This window comes from Myotis yumanensis, unplaced genomic scaffold (genome assembly GCF_028538775.1).
Source record: "Myotis yumanensis isolate MYYU_CA2020_CCGP unplaced genomic scaffold, mMyoYum1.0.hap1 SCAF_5, whole genome shotgun sequence".
Taxonomy (NCBI): domain Eukaryota; kingdom Metazoa; phylum Chordata; class Mammalia; order Chiroptera; family Vespertilionidae; genus Myotis; species Myotis yumanensis.
In genome coordinates this window covers 27,590,629-27,603,099 of record NW_027223756.1, presented here as the reverse complement: position 1 = coordinate 27,603,099, position 12,471 = coordinate 27,590,629, and the positions used below count along the sequence as shown (strand labels likewise).

At 40.0% G+C, this 12,471-nt stretch overlaps 1 protein-coding gene across 6 annotated transcripts in view; it reads left to right on the top strand.

Moving 5' to 3' along the window:
- Window positions 1–12,471, top strand: part of RNF14 (ring finger protein 14) — a 21,728-nt gene extending 9,257 nt beyond the window's left edge. For all 6 annotated transcript variants that reach the window (XM_070414721.1, XM_070414719.1, XM_070414723.1 and 3 more), the window contains 5 exons: window positions 747–1,274; window positions 3,102–3,330; window positions 7,040–7,212; window positions 9,055–9,185; window positions 10,746–12,471. In XM_070414721.1, the coding sequence (XP_070270822.1) occupies window positions 747–1,274; window positions 3,102–3,330; window positions 7,040–7,212; window positions 9,055–9,185; window positions 10,746–10,806 (1,122 nt within the window). In that variant the 3' untranslated portion in view covers window positions 10,807–12,471. The remainder of the gene's footprint in view (window positions 1–746; window positions 1,275–3,101; window positions 3,331–7,039; window positions 7,213–9,054; window positions 9,186–10,745) is intronic.

Sequence of the window (12,471 nt, the reverse complement as noted above, 5' to 3'; positions counted from 1 at the left end):
ACTACTTCTAAGGTAGAAAAGTTGAAATAGTTTAAACTTTGGTTGCTTACTTAGAAAGTGTGAATTTTCCCTATGGCAGCCAAACCACATTGCAGGCTTGTAATCATGTCCAGGTTCCATATCAGTCTGTCTGCCCCCATTAACCAGGTTCTGGTATGAGCCCAGATTGCTTAGTTAAAACCAGCTCGTAAATCTGAGTAACAAGGACTCTGAGGTTGGATCCTGTTACTGATCTTTTCATGAGTTGACTTTTTGATAGGATTTGGAAGAATTAATTTTAAAACCTTTAAACTGTTCTCTAACTATTACTGCAGGGTATCTACAGGGCTAAGGCTCGACAGGAATAGAAACAGTTAATTTTAGAACTGGATCTCTTTCTCGTACATGAGGTATAGCAATGTTAACACAAAGGACAGTTAAAGAACAGAGAAAGTCCTCCGTTCAGCAGAGCATATGTAAACCTAGTTCTACATGTTGTGCAGTCATACCATCTCTCTTGTTTTCATGGTACTTCCTCTAGCTTCTGACTTTGTCTTCTACTATGGCTCATGATGCTGAATAATTTAAGAAGTGATCCGATAAGAATGAATATTGGTGCTGTTTTATAGCACAGTGTATCACAGCAGTGGAAAAAAAAATCATTTTAGGAAGTGTGAGAGCTTAACTTAAAGTTTCAAGGGAAGTCAGGAGTTGAAAGCATCATGATCTTTCCAAACTCACCTGCATCCTCGTGTGTTTTCTCCTAGCTGTCTGCTCTCTGCAAGCACTTAGACAACTTGTGGGAAGAACACCGTGGCAATGTGGTCCTGTTTGCCTGGATGCAGTTTCTTAAGGAAGAGACCCTAGGGTACCTGAATATTGTCTCTCCTTTCGAGCTCAAGATCGGTTCTCAGAAAAAATTGCAGAGAAGGACGGCTCAAGCCTCTGCCAACACAGAGCTAGATTGTAGAGGAGCAGCTGGATCTGCTGTAGACCAAGAGGAAGTTGTGGATGAGAGAGCCGTGCAGGATGTGGAATCGTTGTCCAGTCTGATCCAGGAAATCTTGGACTTTGATCAAGCTCAGCAGATAAAATGCTTTAATAGTAAATTGTTCCTGTGCAATATCTGTTTCTGTGAGAAGCTGGGTAGTGAATGCATGCACTTCTTGGAGTGCAGACATGTGTATTGCAAAGCCTGTCTGAAGGACTACTTTGAAATCCAGATCAAAGATGGCCAAGTTAAATGCCTCAACTGCCCAGAACCCAAGTGCCCTTCAGTGGCTACTCCTGGTCAGGTAACTTTACCGACAGCTGCATCCTGATTTCATTTCACAAAGGGAGACATCTCAGGAACTTCCTTGCTAGGGCTCATGAGGGCATTCTGAGATCTTGGAGCCAGCCCACAAGTTGTTTCACTGTATCCATCAATAATACTCTGGTCTTGCCTAGCCTGCGTGGCTCAGAGGTTGAGCGTCGATCTATGAACCAGAAAGTCAGGGTTTAATCCTGGTCAGGGCACATGCCCAGGTTGTGGGCTCTATCCCTAATATGGGGCGTGCAGGAAGCAGCAGATCAATGACTTTCTCTCATCATTGATGTTTGTGTCTCTCCCATTCCATTCTGAAATCAATACAAATATATTTTTAAAAAATAAAAGAAAGGAGTTTAAAAAAAAGAATGCTATGGCCTTGCCCTGGCCAACGTTACTCTGATTGGAGCGTCAGCCTGCATATGTACCTGGGTTGCAGATTCAATCCTTACCCCTGGTCAGGGCACACATGGGAAGCAACAAATTGTTGTGTCATCTCACATTGATGTTTTTCTCTCCTCTCTCTCTTTCTCCCCTTCCCTCCTCCCTTCTACCATCTCTAAAACTCAATGGAAAAAAATATCCTCACTCCTCGGGTGAGAATTTAAAGAATGCTATGGTCTTTACCATTTAAGCATACATAAATGCTTTCTTTACTGGCCTCAGAATGGGCAGTCCTCAGCAGGGATGAATGTTGAAAAGGTGTAAAGTAATTCTGGTAACTTACTTTGTATATTTACTAGAATGCCATCGACCTTGGAGAATCACTGCCTGTCTTTGTGTGAGGTTGGGATCTGAAGGAGTATCCCTTGGAATGGTTAACTGAATCATTAATAGACTGTAACATAAGGACAGCTTGCTAGGTGTGATTTTAAAAAATTAAATTTATGAAGGCATAAATGTACCTATTTAAAGTGTACAGTTTGCTTAGTTTTTTTGGTTTTTTTTTAATGTATTGATTTTTAGAGAAAGAGAGGAAGGGAGCAAGAGAGAAACATCAGTTTGTTGTTCCAGTTATTGATGCATTCTTGGTTGATGCTTGTATGTACCCTGACCAGAGAGCAAACCTGCAACCTTAGCGTATCGGGACAGTGCTCTAACCAACTGAACTACCTGGCCAGGGCCAGTTTGCTTAGTTTTGACAAATGTGTAAATGCATGTAACCACCATCTCAGTCAAGATACAGACTTGCCATACTTGGTTAGATCTTTTTTTTTTTTTTTTTTTTTTTTTTTAATATATTTTATTGATTTTTCACAGAGAGGAAGGGAGAGAGATAGAGAGTTAGAAACATCGATGAGAGAGAGACATCGATCAGCTGCCTCCTGCACATCTTCTACTGGGGATGTGCCAGCAACCCAGGTACATGCCCTTGACCGGAATCGAACCTGGGACCTTTCAGTCCGCAGGCCGACGCTCTATCCACTGAGCCAAACCGGTTTCGGCTAGATCTTATTTTTTTAATATATTTTTATTGATTTCAGAGAGGGAGGAAGTGGGGGGGGGGGGGAGAGAGAGAAACATCAGTGATGAGAGAGAATCATTGATAGGCTGCCTCCTGCATGCCCCCTACTGGGGATTGAGCCCACAACCTAGGCATGTGCTCTGACCTGGAATCAAACTGTGACCCCTGGTTCATTGGTCAACATTCAGCCACAGAGCCACACCAGCTGGGCTTGTTTTGATCTTGAAGTGAGGTAGAGGGGTTTCATTTATGTGCATCTGATTTGCCCCAGCAGCCTAAGTATATCCTCAGGAACAGAACTGGTTGGGAAATTGTCAAACCTCTGTGTTTTAAAATATTTTACTCCAGGTCAAAGAGCTAGTAGAAGCAGAGTTATTTGCCCGTTACGATCGGCTGCTTCTCCAGTCCACCTTGGACCTGATGGCAGATGTGGTGTACTGCCCCCGCCCATGCTGCCAGCTGCCTGTGATGCAGGAGCCTGGCTGCACCATGGGCATCTGCTCCAGCTGCAATTTTGCCTTCTGTACCTTATGCAGATTGACCTACCATGGCGTCTCTCCGTGTAAGCTCACGGCAGGTAAGTTGTATCAATGAACTCAGTTCTCTTGTCCCCCATCCCCCCACCAAAACCCCAAAACTCATCACTTGAGTTTTCCATTTGGAAGTATTTATTCAACAGAAACTTTTGTGTTAGATACTGTCCTCACTTCAGTGGATATATTAGTGATCAAATGCCTTCATGAAACTTACATTCTAATGGAGGAGACAGGCAAACAACATGTAAAAAATATCAGATGATAGTAAGTGCTAAGGAGGAAAAAAAATAAAGCAGAGATAGGATATTAAATGTTCTGAAAGGGAAGGAGCTTGGAATTTTACTTTGGAAAGCCAGGGGGAAGCCTCACTGGCAAAGTGATTTGAGTAAAGACTTGGAGGAAGTAAGGAAACAAGTCATGCAGATATCAGGGGACAATAGTTCAGGGAAGGAATGGCAAGGTCATTTTTATCTATGAACGTGAAATAATGTCTGTTCTGGCTGGCAGATGCATAGCTGTCACTCTTGTTTCCATGGCACATATGTCTGATCAGTCATCAAGTGTGTTTCTCATTGAGGTCAGGGAGGCCTCAGAATCTTCCTGAACACAGCACTTCAGAAAGCCATCCTCTGTTGAAGTAGACACAAGATATGTAATCTGTTTGCCATTTCTGATCTAGATAAGGATTGAGAAGGCAGGCCTTTGACATAGATTTAACTGGACTCTCATTTAAATGGACTTAGTCTTTCTCAAACTAACAGGGATGATGATAATAGCTATTTTAGGGTTATTGTAAGGAAGAAATTCATTTGATTGTATTTTTCAAAAGTATTGGTCCTTGCCCAGCTAGTGTGACTTAGTGGCTGAGCATCGACCTATGAACCAGGAAGTCATAGTTTGATTACCAGTCAGGGCACATGCCCTGGGTGTGCAGGAGGCAGCTGGTCAATGGTTCTCTCTCACCATTGATGTTTCTATCTCTCTCCCTCTCCCTTCCTATCTAAAATCAATAAAAATATATTTTAAAAAATAAATAAAAGTATTGGTCCTTGACAGTAGGGGAGAAAAACTAGTCCTTCACCATAGATAATTTGAGAACAGTGGGCCAGTACATGTAAAAGGCAAAGTGGTAACTAGTTTTATTTATTTACTAGAGGCCTGGTGCACGAATTTCATGCAGGGGTGTGTGTGTATGCGGGGGGTGGGGGGGCCCCTCAGCCTGGCCTGCACCTTCTTGAATCTGGGACCCCTCGGAGGATGTCCAACTGCCTCTCACAATCCGGGACTGCTGGCTCCTAACTGCTCACCCCTAACTGTTCTCCTGCTGGCCTGATCGCCCCTAACTGCCTCTGCCTCGCCCCGCACCTGGGACCCAGGATTCCCTCCTCCGGCCGGTCGCAGGCACCCGAGACCTGGGCTTTCCTCCCTCTGGCCGGCCGCAGGCACCCAGGACCCGGGCCGGCTTTGCCCAGGTCAGCTGCAGCCGCCGGGGACTGTGGGTGGGCGGCTTCGCCTGGGTCGCAACCACAGGCACCGGGACCACAGAGCGGGTGGTTTGTCTCTCTCCTGGACCGCAGGCACAGCCGCTGGCACTCAGGACCATGGGGACCATGGAGACCGTGGGGCGGGCAGCTTGTCCCTCTCCCAGGCCGATGGCGCAGCCATAGCCGCTGGCACCCGGGACCATGGGGCGGGTGGTTTGTCCCTCTCCCGGGCTGCAGCCTGGCTGGTCCCCATTCCTCTCTCACAAGCTCATTTGTGCCTGGCTGGTCCCCATTTTTCTCTCCCCAGTGTTGAGTGTCTGAGCCCTTACGGTGTGAGGGTGTGACGACTGTTTGCATATTAGCTCTTTATTATATAGGATTTTTGGTGCCCTTGACCGGAATTGAACCCAGGACCCTTCAGTCCACAGGCTGATATTCTATCCACTGAGCCAAACCAACTAGGGCAAAGTGGTAATTAGTAATGCCGTTATTATAGTTACTAGTTGGCACTGTTAGAGTGTTATTATCTTCAGGAAAGTACCTTGAGGAGAATGAGTAGGTGCTGCCATTGCCTAGAGCAGAGTCTTGTAGTAGTCCAGTAGATGGGCTGAAGAACTCACCACAGCATAATTATAAGCCATTTATTAGATTTCTGTAACCTTAGCATTGAGAGGCTAAAGTACATTTCATGTGTTTCACAGCATTTGAGGAAAAAATCGAAGGTAGACTTAGGGGCTTCAGTAAAATTTGGCATCTGATATTCTCTCTCTCTCTCTCTCTCTCTCTCTCTCTCTCTATATATATATATATATAGATGTTAGATTTTACCATATAAAATATATGAAACACTAGCATTTTTATTATTTTGAGAACATTAGAGCAATAACCTTTGTCCTTAATATATCTAGGAACACAAAATAATTAACATTGTTGAGAGTCTTTACTTGATCCTGTTGAAAAATTAAGATAATAGGATTATGAACAAAAGCCTTTTGTGTATAAGTAAAGGCTTTGGGAATTGCTGCCTATTCATTTAAGTGATAAATAGAAATCAGATTGAAGAGTATCAAGGGGAAAGGTGTCAGGAGGAACTTTTTAGTAGCTGTGGGTGATAAATTTTATTCACTGACTTTTTTTTAATATACCAAATTAAACCGTCTTTGCCTTTAAGCCAAAGGTGCTTTTGTTTATTTGATAAACCTTGTTATTATCAAACTAGAGGCCTGGTGCATGGATTTGTGTAGTGGTGGTGTCCCTCGCCCAGCAGTCTGACATCCTCTGAGGGTTCCCAGAGTGCGAGAGGGCACTCTGCAAAGTTGCTGTCGCTCTGCAGCTCCTGCACTGAGCGTCTGCCTCCTGGTGGTCAGAGTGCATCATAGCTACCAGCCAGTCGGCCAGTCGGCCTATCGGCCTGTCGCTTAGGCTTTTATATGTACAGTGGGGCCTTGACTTACGAGTTTAATTCGTTCCGTGATGGAGCTCGTAACTCAAATTACTCGTATGTCAAATCAAGAAGTGAACGAGTGAGACACGTGATGCTGGGCTGATGTTGTGGCGTTCACTGTGACGTTCGCTGCGCCAACTAGCAGTGGGGTATCTGAAGCTGGCTCGTAACCCGAATTTTAGCTCGCAACTCAAAGCAAAAAATCGGCCGAGAGACGGCTTGTATCTCGAAAAACTCGTTAGTCGGGACACTCGTAAGTCAAGGCCCCACTGTATATAGATGGTGAATGATGCTGAGTTAGTGGAAAATCAGTGTCTGTTTCAACCTTTGCGTTTTTTAGATAAGTCAGTCCTTAACTCTACACCACTAATTGTACAAACATATCAACATTAATAAGTCAAAATCAAAAGGAAAAGATAACCTATTATTCTACCACCTTTACCAAATTCAACTTTTCTAGTTGGAGGATTCCTTTTTGTTCTTTGTTATTTGTGCATGTCTAACTTCACCTAGTCATAACCTAAATATGCTTTTTTTCTGGATTCTGTAATAAGTATTTTAATTGAGCTGTAGCCATCCTAACTATAAGTTTTTAATAACAATATTATGTCACAAATGACTCTTTCGCACATAATTATTTCCTTGGACATTTAATTTGTTTGCCATTGTTATGTGCATTTCCATGCATATAACTTTACTTTGGATTATGATAAAGTCCCAGAGGTAGCATTATTGAGTAGTCAAAGGTTATGGCCATTTTTAATAGTTTTTAATCAGCATTGCGAAGTTATATAAAAGTTAATTTTCCATTTCACTTTCTAGAGAAATTAATAGACTTACAAAATGAGTACCTGCAAGCAGATGAGGACAATAAAAGATTTCTGGAACAGAGGTATGGTAAGAGGGTGATTCAGAAGGCACTGGAAGAAATGGAAAGTAAAGAGTGGCTAGAAAAGAACTCAAAGAACTGCCCAAATTGTGGGACTCCCATAGAGGTAAACAGACTCACAGGCATGTTACGATCATCTCAAGAAGCCTATTAATTTTATGACTGATTAAAAAAACACGTTTTGGTATTTATTAAACCCTCTTACTTGGAAGTTGCAAATTAAGGACTTAATATTGTCATCTATTTTAAATGTATGTAGATGTCCCTTTTCAAAGTGCTTTCATACAGTGACAATTGTTCTCACATTATATCCACCCACCCCCCTCTTAAAATTGAATGGGTTATGAGGAAGCCATACTAGAGCCAGAATCAACTCTTAACTCATCTATGTGATTTTAAAAAAATCAAGCCTGACTTCTTCTCAGAACTTTTTATCCTGGAATTGAACACACCTGTTTAACAAGTATATGCTTAACAAATGGGTACATTTTCCCAAATGTATATAAATCTATTGCTTCTTGACAAAAATCTTAATATGTTTTAAAATCAAAATATATCTTTGTATTTGATTCTACTGTTTCAATCCATTACAGTAGTCCTCTCGTATCTGTGGGGGGATATGTTCCAAGACTCCAATAGATACCTGAGGATGATACTAAACCCTATATATGTACTATGTATTTTTCCAAAACATACATACATACCCATGATGAAGTTTAATTTATAAATTAGGTACAGTAAGAGATTAACAATAATAACTAATAGAATAATTATAATATACTATAATAAAGTTATGTGAATGTGATCTTTTTCCATCAAAATATATTACTGTACTGTGTTCACTCTTGAGATGATGTGCAGTGATACAAAATGAGGTGAATAATATAGGATGGTGACGTAGTGTTAGGTTATGGTTACTTGAATATGAGTGCTGCGATATGGAAACAGGCTAATGAGAAGGAAAGATTCACGTCCTGGTTGAGATGGCGCAAGGTTTCATCTCACTACTCAGAATGGTGTACACTGTAAAACATGAGTTGTTCATTTCTGAAGTTTTCCATATAATACAGGGTGAGGCAAAAGTAGGTTTACAGTTGTTCATACGGAAAATAATACAATAATTAATGAATAATACAAAAATAAACTGTTTTGCATACTCGCAACTATAAACCTACTTTTGCCCCACTCTGTATTTTTGGACCATGGGTTAAACATGAGTAGCAAAACTGCAGATAAGGGGGTACTACTGTATATCTGAACTGAACCTGGTGGTCATTCCCTAAGTACTCCATTAAGGAAACTGACATTTTATTTAACCAATTTAACCACTTCTGATGTATCTCAGCCCTATGATAAAGTGGAGGACTTGATACCAAATGTTTTTTAGATTTATGTAAAAAGTTTAAAATCACATATATTAAATCCAAACATTTTAATTAATCTAACTACATTTTCTGTGTACAATACAGTGCATTTGGTTTGTATCTAGAGTTTATCAGAAGAAAACTTGCTAAGTATCTAGTTGTAGGAAAGCCTGCTAAATATTTCCTGTTTCACCTGTAATGCAAAAGCGTTGGCATTAACTAGCTATCAATGTGTTACTTACCATAGTGTTCAGCTCTGTATGAGGAAAGGGACTAGGACAGTGGTTCTCAACCTTCTGGCCCTTTAAATACAGTTCCTCATGTTGTGACCCAACCATAAAATTATTTTCGTTGCTACTTCGTAACTGTAATGTTGCTACTGTTTTGAATCGTAATGTAAATATCTGATATGCAGGATGGTCTTAGGTGACCTCCGTGAAAGGGTCGTTCGACTGCCAAAGGGGTCTCGACCCACAGGTTGAGAACCGCTGGTAGGAGAATGTTATACTGAATCTTTTTGGCATGTGCATTTCTCTTTTGCTTTTATAGCCTTGATATTTTTCCCTTTCTGTCTTTCCCACCAGAAATTAGATGGATGTAACAAGATGACATGTACTGGTTGTATGCAATATTTCTGCTGGATTTGCATGGGTTCTCTCTCTAGAGCAAACCCTTATAAACATTTCACTGATCCTGCTTCCCTGTGTTTTAACCGGTATGTACACAGAATTCCCCAGGCTCAGCAGCAGTTTTTGGCCCTTGATTTGCAGACCACAGATCCAGTGTTTGACTTAGTGCTTTGCTTATTAGAGAATTCTCTTACACACTTCCCACATATGTGAATTTTTATATTATTTTCTTGAAAATGAGGTTTATGATGAAAATACGCTACCTGGAAAATTTCTTCTTTTTTGTCCTCAGCTTTTTATAGTAAAAAATTTTAAATGGAAAAGTTGAAAGGATAAGACTGAATAGTAGGATAACGTCCACCAAAATTAATAATTGAGAGAGTTTTGCCATATTCTTTTTTTAAAAAAATATGTTTTTATTGATTTTTAGAGAGAGGAAGGGGGAGAGAGAGAGAAACTTAGATGTGAGAGTGAAACATTTATTGGCTGCCTCCTGTATACTCCCTTCCTGGGGATAGAGCTAGAAACCCAGCATGTGCCCAGACTGGGAATTGAACTGGTGACCTTTTGGTTCATGGGTCAATGCTCAACCACTGGACCGTACTGGCTGGACCTGTTCTCTCTCTGTTTTTTAATTAAAACTTTCTAATGCTTGTTCTCTAACTTTTTTGCTGAAGTACTTGACCCTAAGTCGGAGATAGGATGCTTCATCTCTAAATGCTTCCATGTGTATGGCCTAAGAAAATTCTTCTATATAACAATACTTTAAAAAAATTAATGAGACCTGGACGGTGTAGCTCAGTTGGTTGGGTGTCATCCCCTACACTGAAAGATTGCTGGTTCAGTTCCCATTGGGGAACATGCCCAGGTTGTAGGCTTGATCCCCAGCAGGGAGCATCAAGTTTCACTCTCACATCCATGTTTTTCTCCCTCTTCCTTCCTCTCTAAAAAAATCAATGAAAAGTCTCAAACAGATTAATGACAATGGCATATTATCAGTTAATAAACTTATTAAGAACCTTCCAGTTATCCCTAAAAATATGTTTTATTGAAACAGGATCTAATCAAGTTCAGTCATTTTATTTGGTTCTGTCTCTTAAGCCTCTCTTTTTTATTTTTTAAAGCCTCTCTTTTTTAAACATTTATTTCTTTTTTAAAAAATATATTTTTATTGATTTCAGAGAGGAAGGAAGAGAGAGAGATAACATAAGGGAAGGAAGACAAGCTGGTAACTATAAAACATACTAAAAATGGAGAGTGCATCGACCCTGAAGATAGAATGATTAGAATGTAATAAAGTTATAGTGTCCCAAAAGAGTTCAACTTCTAGATTGCTTGATTTCCCCAGTCTTGGCTTATTCCACATATTATGTGCATTGAGTATCAGTTTTGTGACACTCATCTTCCATTACTTATCCCTGGCCCTAGAGAGTGTGTCTTGATCCTAAAAGGGCTATTCTAATAAGCTTTAAGGCAGCTAGCTGTTCAGAGGGACCATATTTTAGTCCTCCTCAGTGGAAGATTAAAGGAGAGGAAAAGATAAAGATGTTATCTGAGGAGTACAGAAAGTATTTTTGAGACAAGGAAATAAATTATTTATAGTTTCTTTCAAGTTTATAACATTATACCTTATTATATGCTTCCAGGTTGTTCTATGCTGTGGATGTTGATGAAGATATTTGGGAAGATGAGATTGAAGAAGACTAGTTCATTCCTACTGCTCAAGACGTGGAAGTGAAATGGTTTGCCCTAATCTTTTGCTGAGTATACGAAGTAACTCAGGATATTTGCAGGATATTTAGGGTTACCATTCATTCACGCTTCCAGTGTAGAAGATGAGGAGAACGAGGTTTACATTTTCATGTGGCACTACTGACTAAGGCACATTCATACATTTTTCAGTGTAACATAATTGAGAAAATTATAAGCCAAAGGTTCAGAAAAGGAAAACTAAGGAATATTAAATATTACTATGTTCCCAAAACTCTGAATGGTTAAAAATTTAAATATTTATTTTCTTCCCCAAGCTTTAGGTAAGGAGAAGGGGTCAAGAGTTCAACTCACAGACCTTTTTATCTCTGAGAAGCATCCCTTTAAACTTCTGAGGGAGTCTCCTTACGGCTGGGTGGTTAGAAGCCTTATTAAAATTGTACCAAGAGCCTGATCTTACTCCATGTCACATTCCTTCCAACCTAAATTTCTGCTGAGTTCTTTTTGGAGGGAGCCCTTTATAGCTGATTGGATGGCCCAGTGCCATTTTGATCTACTGCTTTTAAGAATAGAAATTTATAATTTAAAAAATATTCTATAATACCACAAATAATGTGGGTCACCTGATACTGCTTTTCAGAATAGAAGTTTATAATTTAAAAAATATTCTATAATGCCACAAATAATGTGGGTCACCTGATACTGCTTTTCAGAATAGAAATTAATAATTTAAAAAATATTCTTTAATACCACAAATGTGGGTCACAGATATAGCAGGTGGTATATAGTTCACTGATGCTGAGCCAAGTCTGTCATTTAATGACACTGGCTCAGAAGAATTTCAGTGCTGTTCAGCTTTCCTGAGCAGTAGAGCCTAGATTCAAAACAACTTGTCTTTGCCACCTTTCATTCTACATTCTCTCTTTTACCCTCACCCAGCCTTCTGTTGGTAAGGACAATTTTAATATCAACTCCATCAGCTCATATTTTTATTTCTGTTGCTGGAATAAGAGGAAGCTTAATATATTCATTCCCAAGCTGAACAAGCTGAGCTTCCAATTTTGTGCTTTTTGAACTCCACACTACTGTAGTTCAGTCCTAACTTTCTAAATTCTTTCTATAGGTCTTCTCTAATGTGCTCTGGGAGTTTGGTTTCCCACCTGTTTTTTGCAACAGCACCGTTTTGGAGGATAATTTTAGCTTGCCTAGATCCCTATTTCAGGGTTTTGTTGGCTTTTTGAAAAATTGTCTTTCCTTTTGGTTTGGTGAGTGGTTTGGTAACAAAATAAGATTTTTTTGAAAAGGGCAGAATTCAGCTGCAGCTATGAAAATGTTTTTTCCTACCTTGTCACTGAAAATTGGGGAATCATTTTTAACCATTTTATGTGTGTGTATCCAAAGAGTCAGCAGTGACTATTTCTGGATTGTCAATGAGGATGCTTAATCTTAAAAATAAAAATAACTTAAAAATTGTCTTATAATTAGAGCAGAGTTTGATAATACGTGTTCTGTCGCCAGAGGCTTGTAAAGTCTTATTTTTGAGGCATGAGTTATAAGCCATTTTTAAGATGGTGAGGTTTTGGGTAGAGTACTTTTGTCTCTGATTATAATGAAAATTGGGGTAACCCCCTGAATGCCCTAGAAATAAATTACCTTGTTAAA